General features: G+C 37.0%; 1 protein-coding gene across 3 annotated transcripts in view; it reads right to left on the reverse strand.

The window, feature by feature from the left end:
- The window catches only part of ELL2 (elongation factor for RNA polymerase II 2), a 75100-nt gene that overhangs the window by 32715 nt on the left and 23075 nt on the right, over positions 1-19310 (reverse strand). Inside the window, exon 2 of one of the 3 annotated variants that reach the window (XM_055233369.2) lies at positions 12447-12528. The exons of the other annotated variants lie outside the window; for them this stretch is intronic. Coding sequence (XP_055089344.1) covers positions 12447-12528 — 82 coding nt within the window. The remainder of the gene's footprint in view (positions 1-12446; positions 12529-19310) is intronic. 3 annotated transcript variants of the gene reach the window in all.

Below are 19310 nucleotides of genomic sequence, written 5' to 3' on the forward strand. Positions count from 1 at the left end.
TGGTTACAGTTCATATGAAAAAGTTATTAGTGAATTTGTAAAAAGCTCTTCCTCTTTTGAGCTATACAAGTTTTGTCTTTGGCTTACATGACCCCCTTCTAAATAGCTTCTATATATTGAAGCAATCTCTGAGATAGAGTCCATATCCGAATCTTTGGCTCTTATAATAAAAAAACACATTTCATTTTAGTTCTTGCTTCTTGGAGTAGTATTTTTGAACAAGAGTAACAGCATAAGGTTAATGCCATAGTTACAGTCACAGGTAAAAACTGCTGCCCTAAGATGCCATTATACGTCCTCATGTTTACAGAAACGGTCTGCAGCCTACAGAGATGATTCTGTAGGTCACTCCTAGGCTAAGCCCCAGGCAACACCGTGGAACAGGCAGATGTATTTTCTTTGTTGTTGTTGTTATTTTTATTTTTAAATTTTTAATTAATTAATTAATTAATTTTTGAGATGGAGTCTCGCTCTGTTGCCCAGGCTGGACTGCAGTGGCGCAATCTTGGCTCACTGCAACCTCCACCTCCCTGGTTCAAGCAATTCTCTGCCTCAGACTCCTGAGTAGCTGGGATTATAGGTGCCCGCCACCACGCCCGGCTAATTTTTTTGTATTTTTAGTAGAGACGGGGTTTCACCACAGGCAGATGTATTTTCTACACCCTTGTTCAAGGGCTGGCTTCCCTACTAGATGGGAAGTCCCAGGAGCAAAGGGACAGAGTTGTTAAAGACCACTGAGGTACTGCATTGGCCACACTGCCTGATACGTAGTAGGGGCTCAAAAAAGGTGTGTACAATTGGAATCTTCTGTCCTTCAACTGCTCCACTCTTCCTAGTGTCTGAAACCTTTCCTCCCTTGGGTCTGCATGGTGTTAGGTGATAATTTAAAAAAAAGGATTAGTTAGCAAGAATGTAAAATATGACTTAACCAAACTTGAGCTCCCAAACATACAGTCTTAGCAATTTAGCAGACAAGTAGGGAAGGGAAAAGTGTTTTATAATCCTCATTCTCCAAAAAATCTGTCCTTTCCATTATAAGATGAAGACTCAGCACTAACTTGCTGCTTAGTGTGTATGCACTCACACTCATGAATGGGCACAGGCATGTATGATTCCTGCCTTTGCTCTGCCCTGCAAGATAACCTGCAGCCACTGACTTGCTCAATCTAAAAGTCTCCCAAACCTTGACCTACAGGAAAGAACTGCAGCCACCAATTCCTGCCTTCCCTTCCTCCCAACCCTGGAAAAAGGTAAAAAGGTAAGAAGGGAGACAATTTGTAGTATCTGGCACATAGTAGACATATAATAAATATTTGTTGAAGGAATAAATGAACAAGAAGAAATAAGTCAAAGAAAAATGTTTTTTGAAAGGAGATTCAGACGACTTGTGTAGAGCTTTAAAAGGTCAAATTTCACCAAAGATACTATAGATAGATAATACTCCATAGAGCCTCCATCATCCATGAATTTAAACTATCTTTGACTCCCTATTTTAAATTAGGCACAAGTTTCTGTGTTTTTTTATCTATTTTATAAATATCTTTTGAGGGCCCTAACGTTACTCTTTAATTCCCAAAACTTTCCCCAGTTCTAAAGTGCTGTAACTTTGTGAACAAGTCTTAATTTACTCTGTAGGTAGGTACTCATCAGGCTGTCTTACTGGGTGTGCACACTCAGCACCTAGTTGGCATACATATATTGGCAACTTCTTAATCCTACAGCAGTAGAGGCAAACAGGAGCCAAAGGAATGCTTGTGTCAGGCACAAGAGAACATAAGGCTACCTGCATACTGGTATAACAGTACTCACTAATGTCTGCTTTTGTTTTTCTGGGAAGAGCAGGGTTCTGCTGACAGAGAAGGGATATGCCTAGATAGGTAAGAAAGGTGTGGACACCTGAATGAAATCCCCTCCCTAGGCATGACTCATTTAACTTCCATCCATCTTCTCCCCTAACCCTTCATCTAGATCTGCAGAACCTGGTTGGAGAAATTTTTAAAGTGGTTTTAAAGAGGTCTCATCTCCATATGATATTTCATCTTCCTATGAGGCTCCAGCTTCGGTTTAGATCTAAAGTTTTCCCTACTGCATAGCTCAGGTTTGGGAATATAGCAGTACTTCCATACCTATCACAGAATGTAAGACCATCCCATCTGGTAGACTCTAAATTGCATTTTTTTTTTTTTTTTTGAGACATAATCTCTCTGTCGCCCAGGCTGGAGTGCAGTGGCATGATCTCAACTCACTGTAAGCTCCGCCTCCCGGTTCACACCATTCTCCTGCCTCAGCCTCCCACGGAGCTGGGACTACAGGCGCCTGCCACCACGCCCGGCTAATTTTTTGTATTTTTAGTAGACACAGGGTTTCACTGTGCTAGCCCGGATGGTCTTGATCTCCTGACCTCGTGATCCGCCGGCCTTGCCCTCCCAAAGTGCTGGGATTACAGGGGTGAGCCACTGCGCCTGGCCTAAATTGCATTTTTAAAAGGTTGAATTGTACAGTTTTTTTTCCCCTATTTTTCAAGAGTGATTAGAGTCTGTACTCAAATTCTGTAAATGTGCAGTGTTCTTTTAGTGAAAACTTTTAACTTAATGGCTGGAGTCCTTTAGTTCAAATGTCCACTAAACAGAGTGTTACAGAAAGATCTTAACAAACCTTTGTTACTTAAATGTAGCTTTTTCCTTTCTCATCCTCCAAACCACCCAATCCTAACTTCTTAAGTAACATTTATGCTTTTTAAGGTAAAATAATTATCTTTCTATGCATTTTTTTCTCTTAAAGCATTATAGTTTGGCCTGATGATGGACACAGAAGACTTTCATATTCTTGTTTTTTAAAAGCTTCTTCAGTAGGAAAAGAGCTACAGATTTTAAAAATATGATCATGACCAGAATAGAATCAGCTTAAAAAGAAACAAAGTTTTTAACAAATCATAATCCATGCTATGTACTCACCAAAGTGTTTTGAAATTTGTGTTACACATAGATTAGAACAGTGGTTCTTAACAAGGGGCAATTTTGTCCCCCAGAGGACATTTGGTCTGGGAGGGTGCTATTGGCATGTAGTGGGAGGCCAGAGATACTGCCAAACACCCTACACTGCACAGGACATTCCCTCCAATTACGCAGTACAAAATATCAGTAGGGCCAAGGCTGAGAAATTTTGGATTATAAACAGAAATAGGTCATCCCCTTAGAAAAGAAGTCAGAGGCTGGGTGTGGTGACTTATACCTGTTATCCCAGCACTTTGGGAGGCTGAGGTGGGAGGATCACTTGAGCCTTGGAGTTCGAGACCAGCCCGGGCAACATAGTGAGACCCTATCTCTATAAAAATAAAAAATAAAGTGAAAAAAAAAAAAAAATAGAAGTCAGAATTCTGACTTCATTGGTTTCTGAAAGTCAATGAATAAGTGGAGAAAAATGGCATATATAAAGAAATATATAGATATACTTACCCCAAATATATATTAAATAAATATATTTACCCTAAATATATTTATTTAGGGTACCCTAAAATAAATACCTATTTTATTTCAAATGAAGGGATGCATTTTAACTTATTTGAAATACTTATTCTAGCTTTATAACTTTCCAATCAGGAGGAACTGAAAAGCAAAGATAAGCAGCACACACGAGCCATATTTAAAGAATATTTAGCTATAGAGAGAATGTGAAGATTAAGTTCCTACTACAAATAAACTGCACATTCTTCTAAGTACCACGAAGCCGGCAAATAAACAAATGGCTTAATGGGCATTATTTAAAAATACTTTTATTGGAACACCTACTCTGGTTTTTTTTTTTTTTAAAAAAAAAAAAGGTCTTAAAAATATAACTTACTATGAACAAACTCAAAATAAGAAAAGATGATTTGAAGATAATGAAAGTGAATCTTGGTAGAATGACACTCTCTGAGAATTCTGTTCCCCTATTAAGTTCTAAAAGCCTCTGGCAATAACAAGTAGAAAAAACTAGTGTGGTTTTCAGCTTAAAAAAATACAGAGTAACTTATCTGCAGAATGCTTTCAATCCCTACCATTTTTCCTTATTCTTACCATATGCCACACACAATGATAAGATTCTCAGACTGCTAAAGATCAGTAACAAACCACTCTGTCCTCAGCTCTGATAGCAGAACTTCTCAACAGTCTCTCCTACCCGTGCGTAACACTATGGGTATATTTGAGCAGTATGCAGACAGGGCAGGGGCAGGCATCAGGGCAAATAGTGTTCACTTTGAAACCAAAGGGTGACTCTTGATGCATGTCATGAGTTTCTTTGCAGCTACGGAGCTGAAGTGGAGCTTAGAGGTTAGGGAACAAAGGGACATGGAGCCCAGGCCAATCAGAGTTCTACATTGCCTTTTCTTGGTAGTTTCAGAGCAGCATCAATGCAGATGGTATGGTCTGAGCTAATCTGAAGCTTTTCAAGAGTAAGATGTTTTCAGGCAAATTTTACATCCTTAAAATTTCAAAAGGGTTTGTAAACTTAGTGCATCTAATTTCTTGAAGATGTATTAATTAGACACAAAGTTAATTGTATCAATATCCAAGTACACTCTTAAGAATGAAATGGGTATATAAGGTAGCACTTATGTTTATGGCTGGTAAGGCTGTGTAACAATTTGGCCGATGGACAGGAAAGCAGGAGACTTATTGGAAAGAGCAGGTAATATATGACAATTAGGGCAGGTTGGTGAGAGGGAAGCTTTAGAACTAAACTATGGCAACTTCAGAGCAGACCAGAACCTGCGGGACTGTTGAAGGCCAGAGCTAGGGTGGGTCTGAGACCTTGTCTAATCTAGAGCCATTCAGGCAGAGTTTCAGAGGAACCTGTGGATATGCATCAGTCCCCTCTGATATGCACGAGCCTATTCCATTGGGTATCTAGACAGTTCTTTTTTCCAAAATTGTTATGAAGCATTTTCTTAAAAACTAGCCTTCAGGTTCATGAAATACAAGGAGGAGGAAGTGAAAATGTACTGACTGCTACTGGTAGACCTAGGGTCAGCTTTGAGGACTGAGGCAACCACCACAGGAAATAAGTTTTGAGGTCTGATTTTGAAACAATATTGGAAGACCACTCCTTTGTGAGATAGAAACTTCTCTATTTTAATTTTAGTATTTTAAGCTTTTCCTACAGGTCAGTTGGGAATAACTTTTTATTTAGGGACTCACAATCTTGAATTTTTAGCTAAATGCCTTAAGAATAAAATATTATTTTAAAAGTATTAAAATGCTGTGATTCCAAACAGTTTCTTGTTCAAGATGAAGAATATAAAAATATACCACCATGTCTCGGCAACTGGAAAAGCAGATTTTAATTTTCATTCCAAAAATGAGAGACTGAAAATCAAAGGCTTAGGACCACAATCCACAACCCTCCTCCCAACCTCCTGTCTGTCTTTGATAAAAAGCTACAAAGAAAAAGTTTCAGGAAACTTTCAGACATTTATAATTAGCATAAACACTGTATACCAAGATGTGTAAGTCAAAACGTCTAATTACTCTGGGATACAAGCTCAGGCATGTGGCAACAGAATACTGTCTGAAAGGTCATTTCAAAATCAAGTCACGGATGTCCTATTTACATAAGGATCTAGGGCAGAAGTACAATGTGCACACTGCTGCAACTTTCTCATATGTGAATGCTAACATCTGCTGAAAAGCTGTTGGTACCTTTACTGCAGGTTTCCTGTCCTTGAGTCAAATACTTTCTACTCAATATTGGATTGAGGTATACATTAGATTAAAAATAGAACCAGCAAGGGTTCTCTTCATTTATTTAAGTGTTTTTGTTCTTCTGTGGGATTACAAATCATTCAAACTTACAGAACTCTTGTTTGACAGACACCTTTTCTGATAAGGTGATCGTAAATGCTCAATGAACCAGCAGTACCATGGTCTGATATGACAATTCCTGGTGTTAAAGTGGACTCATACAGCTGAGCAGGCCAAGATCATCTATAATTTCTTTTTTATAGATTAGGGACAATGAGGCTTAGTGATTTGTTCAAGTTAGAGCCATATTTAAATTGACAATCCCTGTACTACAAATCCGAGCCTGCTCCATGGCTGTCTGAAACACTCATTACCTTGCAATACTAACATATTATGTTTATAGTCTTTCTCCCTCCACTAGAATATAAGCTCTGCAAGGACAGAGGCTTTTGTCTGTTGTGTTCCCTGAATATATTGTCAGCACCTCAAGCGGTGCGTGGCACAAAGTAGTCACTCAATGCATATTTGTTAAATGAAAAGGTGAATTAATGCCTGAGCCAGGCCTAGAACTGAAGTGTTTCTTTCTTTCCACCAGCATTTCCGAAGCATGCTGAAAAGTTTCCTTATGTGAAAGAGGGATTCTTTCCTCAAATAAATTTAGGAAATGCCAAGTTAAACAAAATAACTTTCATTGCTGTGGGTCCTTTCATACTGAATAGTTTCCCAATTTGTATGGCCTCAGAACCCACCTCCCCTCCAGCATCCCAGGAAGCCAGTCCATCTCTTAATTTTATCTAAAATCTATTATTTGACTATATATAGACTGTATATATTAGCTTAGATACAAACTTACTGCAAACATTTAAACATTAGAATTCTCTGTTGTTCTCAAATTATTTCTAGACTCTTGATTCTGTGATTTCCTTAAAATCTAGAAAATATACTTTAAGCTAGAGAAATATATTTGCATGTACTATTCAGGTTCCACAGTACAGGGACAGAAGAATCTAGAATCAGAACAGAAAATAGAAACCTCAACCTGAAAGCCACATGTGCTATTTTTTAAACTAGATCTGCAGTTATGACTTTAGGCCCAAACATTATGGGTTGAGGGGAAAAAAAAAAAAAAGCCTCTCAGATCAGCCCAGATGTGCAAACCAATGCTGAAGGGTGGAGGAGTAGGAAGGGGACGGTAGCCTTCACTGGCAATAGAAAAAGTGAAGTATTAGAGAAATCAATAAGAGCTAAATATTCCTACTGACAGGGAAGGGCAGGGGATAGAGAGGATCCAACATATATTAGAGCCATCTGAAATTTCCATATGATAGTTATTTTACTGAGGACAGTAGTACAAAATGCCAAATTTTTCTAGCACAAAGAGAAATATTGGCAGTTATTCCCAAAATTCAGGTCATATAACAATAATTCAGGAATTATAATTGATAAATAATTCAGGAAAAATAAGTCCATTTATTTCCTTCCATTGTTCCTCTTTAGCAAGATGTATATTAAGCAGGGAAAAAGTAAGGTGAAATTACTTTCCCTGTTATTTTTCACATGGTTCCCCTGGATCCAGTATTAAAATTTCTAGTTCTGGATTAAAGAGCAGAGCAGCCTAATACTGAGGTTTCCTATTTCTGTTATTTCTGTAGGATATAGTCTTATTAGAAAAACAATTCCTGAGAACTGCATTCTCATCCCTAATGTATTCTTTTAAATTTATGACCATTTTGGAGAAAATATCATCGATGGCAACATTTCACAACCAATTTTAATTACAAATACACAATAACATCGATGGAAGTAAACTAGTAATTTTTAAAAATCAAATACACCCAATACACTCAGTTGCTATATAAGTGAAATTACAAAAAACTACCTTCAGTAATTTTTGGCTCTCTTAATATGGCTTCTCTATTAATATGAAACTAGCCTTCTGAATGTTAGTGTGTCTCGTAAGATGACATGGATTAATTGATTCTTTCATTTAATTCATTTATTCCACACATATTAACTGAGTACTACTGTGCTTGGCACTGTTCAGGTTTCTATGACATAGTAGTGAATAAAACTGACAAAGATTCCTGCCATTGTGGCACATATGTATAAAAGTCCAGGAACGAGATAATTATGCCCAGGACCAGGACAGGGAGAAATGGATGGATTTGGGATGTATTTTGCAGGTACAGGCAGCAGGATTCCTAGACATATTAAATATAAGAAATGAAGGGGAGAAATCAAGAATGACTCCAGGGTATTTTGCCTGGAAGAATGGAATTGTTTCAGTATGTGTATGTGTACATATAGACATATATATATATATATATATATTTTACTTTGAATGCGATAATGAGCACCTTAATGTAAATGAATCCATTAATTTTTAAATACTGTACAACTGACCAATGTTGGTTTCGTCAGCTAAAAAGGGGCTTCAAAGGGAGTTTACTTATGATTCATTTTTGTAGCTTCATGGCTAAAAAGTATTTAGAAGAACCCAGGTGTCTGAGTGTGTGTTGTTTGGTAGTTGGGTATTTCCAGGAAAAAAGGGGTGATGACAGTTATTGGCAGGGGAAAGATGGAAATAGCAGATTAATACTAGAGATACTGCATCAGGGAAAAGGTATACAGACTATGGAGCATGAGAGAACAGAAACTTTTGTTTAAAAATGAATGCAAAGTTGAACCAAGTGCCAAAGTGGTTTTGGAAGAGAAGTGAGACAGCCATTGAGAAAATCTAAATAGTTTCTTCAAAATGCAGTCATGGCTGGGCTAAGCCACAAGTTCTTCTTTGGTGGCAAAAACTAAAACCTCCCACTGGGTTCAGCAACTTATCATAAAGCTGCATTTCATTTTTGTTTTATTAACCAGTCCCTTCCAAAATTTAAATATACAAAGCTGATATAAACTAAATTATCATCTCGTTCCTAAATCTTTCCACCCTCCCATATTGCCCAGTTAATAAGCCATCATTCATTTAGTGCTGAGATTACTGGCATCCTGATGAGTGAAATTTGACTCCTCTCTCTCACACTACTCTACACCCCTCAATATCCAAATCGTAAGACTTACTGCTTTTTCCTTCTGAAACATTTCTTAAATGTATATTCTTTCCTCTGCTTTGGCTCAGTATTACCTTTTGCTTGGACAACTTGGCTTTCGGCCTCCACTTTTGAACCGTTCTCAATGAGGTTCCCAGTGAGGTGCGTTTAGAAGCCCGCTTTCTGAGTCCCCATGGTCCCCTCACATCTAGGCGCTCATTGCTATTGCTGCCTTCACTACATTGTATATGCTAAGTACTCACTCATTTATTTGCCTTTCTCTCCCACCAGACTGTGAGTTCTTTGGAGGCAAGGACCATGGTCTTACTCACTTTTTTTTTTTTTTTTTTTTTGAGACACAGTCTTGCTCTGTAGCCCAGGCTGGAGTGCAGTGGCGCGATCTCGGCTCACTGCAACCTCCGCTGCCTGGGTTCAAGCGATTCTCCTGCCTCAGCCTCCTGAGTAGCTGGGATTACAGGTGTGCACCACCACACCTGCCTAATTTTTGTATTTTTAGTAGAGATATGGTTTCACCATGTTGGTCAGGCTTGTCTCAAACTCCTGACCTCGTGATCTGCCCACCTTGGCCTTCCAAAGTGCTGGGCTTACAGGTGTGAGCCACTGCGCCCGGCCGGTCTTACCCACTTTTATATATGTTTGAAACACAGTAGAGTAGATACCTAATAAATATTTGTTAGATTTATCTGAAGAAACTTAGAATTAGATTAAATTCACTCAGAAGGTGCCTTATGTCAGGGATACTAAAAAATTATAAATGGATTTGAAATAGATGACTTAAGAATCTGTTGAGAACCAGGGTTCCCCAGAGAAGGCAAAAATAAATACCAAGATGAAAGGAAGGGTTAAAAAAAAAAAAAAAAACAACCCCCACACAGCTGCCTGCTGTGTGGTACAAATGTCAGGATGAGAAAGTTTCTAACCTCTCTTGTGCTATGTTTAGCCCCAAAACCTAGGCCAAGTGGCTTCCTAGGTTTGTGGGACTTAAGTTCATATTATACATTTTTCTTTCTAAAAAGTATCTTCGTCTTTATTAAAACACTCGCCGAATACTCTGGCTTCACGAAATTCCATTTGAAAGTATGACCCAACCTCTTTAAAACCATTTTGTATTTTTAAAGAATTTAGAATGTAACCATACTAAATAATTCTAAGTTCATTAATTCTTCTTGTCAAGTAGGAAGCAGAATTTTGTTTTAAAAAATGGTTTCTCAGAAACAAAGCCCAAACCTGAATTCTACAAGGAAAAAAAATCTTAAATATGAATGGCAACTTCCAATTCATTGCCAATCTCCTCTTGTACCCTGGAGCCTTGAGCAACGTTCTTATGCATTATGCCAGGAAGAACTGCTGGCAAATGTAAGTGGGCTTAGAATTCATGACTGCAGTCAGCAGCAGTTGTGTAAATCTAGGGAGAGACTGGTATTTGACACCTGCAAGTCCTCAAGGTTAACAGAAGTCTCAAAAAGCCCAAGCCCTAGATTTTGTAAAACACATGGTTTCACCCCAACCTAATCAATGTCACCAAGGAAACTTGTAAGTCCAATAAGACAAACAATAGTTAAGTCTGCAGAATATTTCCATATAGATTTAGAAGTATATTTAGCTCTTAACTCTCTGCTTTCAATATCAATTGTTTTTGAGCCTTTTCTTGGGTAAAGTTACCAAATGCTTTTTTCAAAATAAATCATACAGGGAAACCCAACATGTATTACAAACAGAAATGCTCTGGTTAAGGAAGGAATGATGAGAGACTGGAATTGCTGAGGCAGCCACTGTGGTAAAGTCCTCCCTGGGGACCAAAGGCACAAGACCACAGTCTATGCTAAAGAAGGAGAAACAGCAACAAGACAATATTTGGGGTATATCATTTTAATTAATAAAATTGTAGTCAAATCTTAAACGAACATTACAAAAGTGTGTAAAAATATGCACCATTTTGTGCCATTTTTTTTTATGAGAATTGGTGCCAACTATTTGGAGAATACCAAAGGCAGGAAATGGTGTCCTGCTTTCTTGTTCTTTCTCTTTTTTAAAATGCTTTCTTTAGAATTTTCCCTTTGCACTTCCAGTTCCAAGTTGTTCCTCTCTCAATGGTTTGAGAAGAAAGTGAAAACTTCTCTTTTACAAACAGATGAAAAGAGAGAGCCCTAATGGACTACATCTAGGATGCCAGATCATTGGCTCTGGAGCAAACTACCTGGTTTCCAACTCTGGCTCCAGAATCTACCATCTGTGTTACCTTGGGCAAATAACCTCAGTAATCCCCAGTTTCCATACTTGTAAAATATAGATAATGATATTACCCACCTCATATGACTGATGTGAAGTTTAGAGATAACCCATCTAAGGTGTTTGGCACAAGGCCTGGTACACAGTAAGTGCCAAACAATGTTTGCTTTGATAATACCAAGACAATATTGGGGAGCTCCCACTCCAATTCTGACCTGTTTGATTCTAACACACACATGCCTTCCTTACTATAATGAGATGTTTGATTTTTAAAGTAATTTCTGGTAACAAGCTCTTCGGATAATCAAAAGTTGACTATATTCATTCTGAATCTTCATAATTTAGAGAAAAATAAGGGGCTACAAGTCTTCTGGGTCAAATCTTAAGTGTTAGTGTAAATGGAAGGCAAATAAGGTATCTGGAAAAATAAACAAATAATGAAAAGAACTAGCAATATTTCCAACTGTCTCAAACTCAAAATACAGAAAGATAAGGTATGAGAATGAATCAGCTAAAACAGGTGTCCATGGAAGGCTGAAAAATTACAGATGCCTGCTGCTCCTCTAGAAGGGTAGCAAACACTGCTTCACAAGTGCCCTATCCACAAAAAAAAAAAAAAAAAAAAAAATGCTGCTTTCAGATTCCTGGAGTCCCAGATACTAGCTACAGCACAACAAAGAAACAAAGAAAATAGAATTAAGGGTTCTCATGGGAATCACAACTTTATGACTCTAAAGCATTCAATCTTCATAAAATCTAAAGACTTCATTAAAGTCTGTGGGGTGTTTTTTTTTTGTATCAAGCTATAGGTAGCCCTAAAAATGAACCAAACATCTAGTATTTTGATTTTTATACATCTCTTTCCGAACATCTACTTTGAAAATGCATTCCTGAGGGAGAGTCTGGTTTACTCCATAAAATTTATCTCTATTCAGTTTTCATAAGTCAAATTTGTTTGTTAATTTTCTTCAAGCCTATAAAGAAAATAAAACTATTTCTAATTTCACATGTATAAAGCTATTGATATGCATAACACATCAAGAGCTAAATTAGAGACTATAGTTCTGATTTCTAAGAGATTGGCATGTCTGATGTAAATAGGAGCGCCTGTCAAGTTTCTTAGATAGACTGATTTATAATTGCAAGAAATATAGGACCGAAAAGATTTCTAAGGATGGTTAGGCTATTGGCAAAGCCATCAAACCTATGCCTTCACATAGAGAAAGAGACACTTTGGCAAAAAAGGGCAAAGGTTTACATATGGGTAATTAAGGCAATTACTATATTTGAATAACTAATATTATAATACTTTTGCTTATCTTTTAGATAGTTATTTAATTCTGCTAGGAGGTAGAACCACACACCACAGAGTCCCTCTAAAATAATGAAACTATATAAAGTAGTAAAACATTTTATCCCCTGGCCAATAACTCACAGCTTTGCTCCATGAAAAAAAGAGATCCATACCGCTAGGCTTTGTGAGACGTTTGCAATGTTCTTTTAAAGAAGGCAGGCATCTAAAGATGAAGGTAGAAATTCAAAAGCACTAAATGATTACGACCACAAACAATGGTAAAGAAAAATGTCAAAAGAGCAAAATACAGTATGTAAAAAGTTATATAAATAGTATAATTATTTTCAAAAGTTAGAGAAATAGAGTAATTTTGTCAAAGGGAGTCCATGAACTACTAAAATAAAAACTCTCCCCACCATATTGGGAGAAAACATGAATAGTATAAAGGAATGAAAAACTCAAAACCACTCCTTCTAGCAATACCAGATGGAGACAACAAGGCACTGGATGTTACTTCACGCTATCTTAAAACATTGCAGTATTTTACTCATGTCAGATTATAATCAAACAAATCACACTATCAAACAATTTCTAAACATTATCAAATGATTAATTTTGAAATTCAAAAAACACGTATCCAATATTGGCTGGGGAAAACCCCTTGTGACTGGCACTTTCGAACAGCTGTGGGAATATAAGGCAGCAGCAGCTTTCTAGGGGTGGCGGATGCAGATGGGATAAATGATTTGGCGACAGTTATTGAAAACTTTAAAAGCATTCTGACCTAATAAATGCCATATCTAAGAATCTATCCTGAGGAAATAAAGATAGCAATAATAATTTATGCATACAGATTTTAATCATACCATTATTGTTATACAGAAACCATACATGTAATAGGAGAATGGCTAAATGATAGTGCATCCATAAAATGAAATGTTAGGTAGCTATTTAAAAGCAACTTGTATTATTTAATAACATAGGAAAATGCTCATGATACATGCTAAATGAAAAAAGGAATATAAAAAAGCAATAAACACACTAAGACTGCAATTTTTAAAATGTATGTGTGAGCAAGAAGAAAAGACTAGAAAGAAATTGAATAAAACTGTTTTTCACTATTAGGGACCCTTTTATTACTCATCTTTATTCTTATATGTATTTTATACACTTTACAAATGTTTATTCACTTTGTTTTTCAATCAGAAAAACAATAAAGGCTGCATAAAAATAATAACTAGATTTTAGGTTATCACTGATACTTGCCCTTTGACTCGATTACCTTAAATATTCTTGAAAGAGGTTAGAGATTTTTTTTTTTTTTTACAGAATCAGAAATTACGAAGTAAAAGACTTTATCCCAAATTAATCCTGGATGCATTATTCTATTCTTCAAGTTTTCTAAAGAAGGAACAAAACACTGTCTTCCTTTAGAAACAAAACACAAAACATCAAGCATCCCTAACAAAGTTTTCCGTTATAGTCAAATACAGAGCTTTCAAATAGCTGTGGAAATCTAAGTAAGCATCATCTTACTATTCAGTGGAAATAGAACACCCTCAAATACCTTCCCCTTCCTAATCTGAAAACTGACTTATAAATTACCAACATGACTAGATTAAGGAAAAACTAAAAAGCATTCAGATTAGTCATAACAAAAACTTCTAAGTATTGATTAGTAGAGTATTACTACCTTCATAAATATGGCTATGCCTTATATTCTCACTCTAAAATAAGATATCCATAGCATAACTTACTAAGTGGTTATTAAACCCTAGGCTTTTCATGTATTATAGAGAACTGCCTTTTCCTATGGCTGTTTAGGTACCAACCCTCTACTGATGTGGGCCCAATTTAGTTCTTTAATCACTTGGCTATTGCATTCTGAGTTTTATTCCCCTAAGCTCCCTAAGAACCTCATCTTTTAAAATTCAACCAACTGCTGCTTTTCATTCCCCTAATCTGTCCTTTCTAGACTGGACTTTTTCCTAGGACACTTTACAATGCCACTGCTCCAGAACATCAAGTGTTAACTCAGAAAGGAAAGTAGCCTTTACTCCCACACCCTTGATAACACCAGCAACTCTGCTTGTACCTTCTTTCCACTGGAGAGAGAGATCACAGACAGAGAGAAAACTTTCTTTCTCCACTGATAGATGACAAAGCAACTCTATCAAGTAGTTGACTAGCAAGATATTAGCTGGTGTCTAGCTCTAGATAACAAGACCTGCCTTGTCTGTTCTCCTTGTCAACTTGTTTTTTTAAACCTTTAATATCCAGTTTTTCTCCTTAGAGTCTTGTCATATTTGAACTTGGCATCTCCAAAAATTTCTTTTATGTTTCTTGAACAATTAGGAAATACAGATTTAAAATGCCTTTTTGGCATCTATTGAAACATGTTCTGGTTTTTCTTATTTAACCCATAAAGATGACAAATTATCTTTAATGATAATGAGAACAACTTTTAACATATTTGTTTCTGCAAAATAAGTATAGCTTGATAGTTATGAAGTTCAATGTCATAATAAGAACCTGTAAACTCAAGAACTAGAATGTGAGCAATAACACATCCACCCATACTCCTCTCCTTTTCCCTCTGCCTGCCTTTCCCTTCATGGGTAACCACTGTTCTCATTTTCATAACTGTCATCCCTTTTTTGGTTTTTAGTAATTTTATCACATATGTAAACCTATAAATAGATTGTCTGATTATTCCTGTTATTAAACTTTATAAAAACGGCATCGTACCGTATGTATTCTTCTGCCTGCTTGGAGTTATAAGTTACTGCTTTTCACTGTTGTATACTCTTCCACTAAATGAATATACCACACTTAATCTCTATTAGCCTGTCATTGTTCTTAATTAATCTGGGCAAAATTTAACAAAAGGAGCTTCAAATTCCCTAAATGTTAGTAATTAAAAGTAACAATAGTCATGCTTTCAGTATTCATATGTAAACCAGTATTCTTTAACAGCTAGAAAATAATTACTCTTTAAATAGGGCTTCACATCAGAATTTCATCTGTAAATCTACCTTTTCTTTCTTCTTACAACTAAAGTTCCAGGTATAATTAAACCCAATAAAATGTCCTTTGGAGTTGCTTTTTGAAAATCCTTTTGTTCCAATTCTCCAATGGGAATAGCCCCTGGGCAGCTCCATTATGATAGAATGAGGATTGGAGTGTAACCTGAACACCTCATGGATAACATGTTCCAAACCAAACACACCCATGTCTCCTGTCTCAACCTGCTCTTTTCATCTATTTTAGATTTGAATAATGGCCTCACCACCTAACCAAACGCTCAAGTAATAAATACAGAGCCATCCTTATCTCTTCTTCTTCTTCTCCTCCCATATGTAAGGAATCCCATGTATAAGGAATGACTAAGTCAAGGCAGCCATTGGAGAAGCATGTTAAAATGCAAACCTGACCACATGATTCCCTGGCTAAAATTTTTTAAACAGTTGATAATCTCCTACCATGTCTGGTAAGCTATAATAGATTGTGACCCATTGGAAGGTCATGGCATTAATTTAGTGGATTGTGACTAGGATTCTTTTCAAATGAAAGAGAATGGAATAGAAAATATCAGGGTACATTGATGAAGTAAGGGTAAAGACTATGTTGTGGAATTTTTGTTTCATTTGTGTGAATGTCTACATCTATATGTGTAAAGCTATGTGATGTAAAACAGTTTTGCCTGTGAATTATTTGTAAATGTATTTGAAGGCCACTCATTTACTGATGTAGTTTTCTCACATTAGAGAGGTCAGGTTACCCAGAAATTGATGGAAGTCATGAAGCTTCTGAGAAGAGAATGTATACGTACCTATATATATGTATATTCTTCAAACATTGTTATGACAGTGAATCGAGCTATCCTAAGAAAATCTGGGGAAAAAAATTTGTTTTAAGTCCAGGTTTCCAAACCTCATCATAGCTCTCCAGGGAAATTTTATAGATAAGAAGCACTGATCTCCAAGGTGAAACCTAACTCATCAAGAAGGTGGGGCTGGGTGGTAGATCACCCCTGTAATCCCAGCACTTTGAGAGGCTGAGGCGGGAGGATCGCTTGAGTCCGGGAGTTGGAGACCAGCCTGGGCAATATAGGGAGACCGTGTCTCTTCAAAAAGTTAAAAAATTAGCTGAGTGTGGTAATGCGTGCCTATAGTCCCAGCTACCCAGTAGGCTGCAGTGAGCTATGATTGAGCCACTGCACTCCAACATAAGTGACAGAGTAAGGGATGGTTAAATTTAAGGGACCACAAAGTATCATAGAATTGGTAAAATATTATTTTCCAAGCTTAAATAAGCGTGAGTACTATTAAAGTGACACTGCCTGCAATATAAATAACTCAATTCTGTAAGTTCAGTTTTTGGTGCGAAACAAAAAAGCAAAGCCAATTAGTGACAAATTTTATTGACAAACAGATAATGTCAGGAATACAAACGGGCTATTTTACCTTGTCTACACAGTGTCTACCTGTCTATCATGGTGCCTGGTATACATCGTGTACTCACAAATGTTTGCTAAGTGAAGGCAGTAAGCTTAATTCATTGCTAAGAATACAATTTATGGCAATTGTGGTAGCTTCAGATATTAGTTATAGCTCCAGCTACTGCATTCCAAAATGATGCAGTTTGGTGAAGGACAGAGCAGGGTGAGTACCCCTGTTTGTGCTCATGTTTTGGGGGGCTTGTCTTGCTGTAACTCACAGTGGGGCCTGTGTAAGGGCATGATCCGTGAGTACTTTGAGATAGTTTCCTCAGGCACCACAAACATACAATCAAAGTTATCCTCCCACCCTCTGCTATTCTGAGCTCTTCAAGGGCAAGGGGTGGCCTAGACTGGGTCCTCTGGTCAATTTACAATAGTTTCAAAGTATGATTCAATTATTGTGTGAGAAAATATGCAGTTTCCAGAGTTCCCAGGGGCAGCCCATCTCCTGGGTAAAATGAGATTTTAAAAAATGTGCACTCCAGCCTGGGTGACAGAGCGAGACTCCGTCTCAAAAAAAAAAAAAAAAAGTGTGTGTGTACGTGTTGTGTGTGTGTATATATAAAAACTAAAATTTTTTTAAAATTAGGTAGTTTACTATTTTATTAACACCTTAGTAAATTAACATGTGGCTAAAGAGGTGTAATTCAGCAAAAGTATTAGATGATATCTATGCATGTTAACCACTGTAATATTAAAAAAATTAAAACAGAACTACCATTATAAAGAAATATAATTTTAACATTCTTCTAGTATTAATTATATTCAGAGCCAAGAGTATCAAGGTAGCTGTTAGTTGGCAACATTCAGAGCCGACTGACTAAACACAACCCTTGGCAAAAACCAGTGGGCTAGCCAAACCAAAACGTCAAGGGAAAGAAGTCGGAGGGAAGGCATATTATCTAAGAAGGCATGGCAGTGCTGGGGATTTATGTTTATCTTTGCTGCATATTTCAAGCCGACAGTTATCTTTGCTTCCCCAGGAACCAAGTAGGGTAGGGAAGGACAGTCTGCAGGAAGCATTTTCAAGGGGGTTGAAATTGCCTACTAACTTCAAATACTGTATAATTTAGTTTTTCAAACCCAATCTTCTCCACACCCCCCACAAAGTAAAATAAATAATTAACAAAATATCTCTGAAGGCTTTGCTAAGTTTGGGGATAAAAAAACGAGAAGAAAAATCCAACCCTCTGTTTAATGACTCTACTGAAAGAGTTTTATAGCATTATTCAAGCCTTTAAAGTTACCAGTAAATGCCAATTTCATCTTCGGAAGGTCATTGTGCCTTTTTAGAAGGCATACATTTAGAACTTGTTTGGCTGGCTATTCCTTGTTCATTCTGGGAAAAGTGTGTGTGACTCAGTGTTTCACAGGAGATACTGCATGGTACTTATAGAAAATATTTTCTATTTTCAGTCCTCTTCTTAAATTCTTAAACATGATTTCTAAAAATTAGGCCCTGTATGGTACTTTAAACCTGTAATCCCAGGTCTTTTGGGAAGCCCAGTCAGGAGGATTGTTTGAAGCCAGGAATTTGAGGCCAGCCTGGGCAACACAGTGAGACCATCTCTACAACAACAAAAAATTAGCCAGTCATGGCTGTGTATCTATAATCCTAGCTACTTGGGAGGCTGAGGAGGGAAGATTGCTTGAGCCCAGGAGTTCAAGGCTGCAGTAAGCTGTGATTGTGCCACTTCACTCCAGCCTGGAGAGCAAGACCCTGTCTCAAAAAATAATTATTATTTTATTATTTCTAAAAATTATGTTATGTAAAACTATTTTCTAAAGCCTCTGGGATTGCTGAGTCTGAAAGTAAGCAACTAAATTAGAAAGAATTTAAGAATAATACTCTCATAACAAATACTGAGTTAATACCGAGGTCTAGAATCTCATACACTGTGACAAAGTTAGCATTATTTCTCACTGCCCTGGGGAAATCACTCCCTGGACATGAGTCCCTGAGGCCTGAGGCAAGTCCACTTTGTACGGCTACCACATGCCATCAGATGTGGGCATTATTCACTATTGAAAACTTTGCCATTTCAGATTTTATCTCAATTATAACATACCACACACTTACCTTTGTGTGTGTGTACATGCATACACACAGTTCTTAAACAGGTCTTCTGGAATTTTACACACCTATTGCCAAGATGTGACATTTTGTATCTACTAAAACCCTTGTTTAAAAGGCTATTTCATACCAATGAAAAATATACATAGAAGCCTTGTTCCTGATAGTCCCCCATTTCCATAGAACTTCTGAGTGGAGGGTTCTGAATGAATCCTACATTATGAATTATTTTCTAAGTATTAGTCTGTATGTGTTTGTTAAGACTGTGCGTTCTCTGAGGGTGGAGCCCATGCCATGCCCATCCCTGCATCTTTTCACACAAAGTACATAACAAGCACTTGGCACTAGTAAAGGCTGAAAGAATGTTTGCACAGTGAATAAGAAAAAAGCAGAACAATAAACCTATTAACACATTCATTGATTAGGCTAC

The sequence above is a fragment of the Symphalangus syndactylus genome, chromosome 11 (assembly GCF_028878055.3).
Source record: "Symphalangus syndactylus isolate Jambi chromosome 11, NHGRI_mSymSyn1-v2.1_pri, whole genome shotgun sequence".
In the NCBI taxonomy this organism is placed as follows: Eukaryota; Metazoa; Chordata; class Mammalia; order Primates; family Hylobatidae; genus Symphalangus; species Symphalangus syndactylus.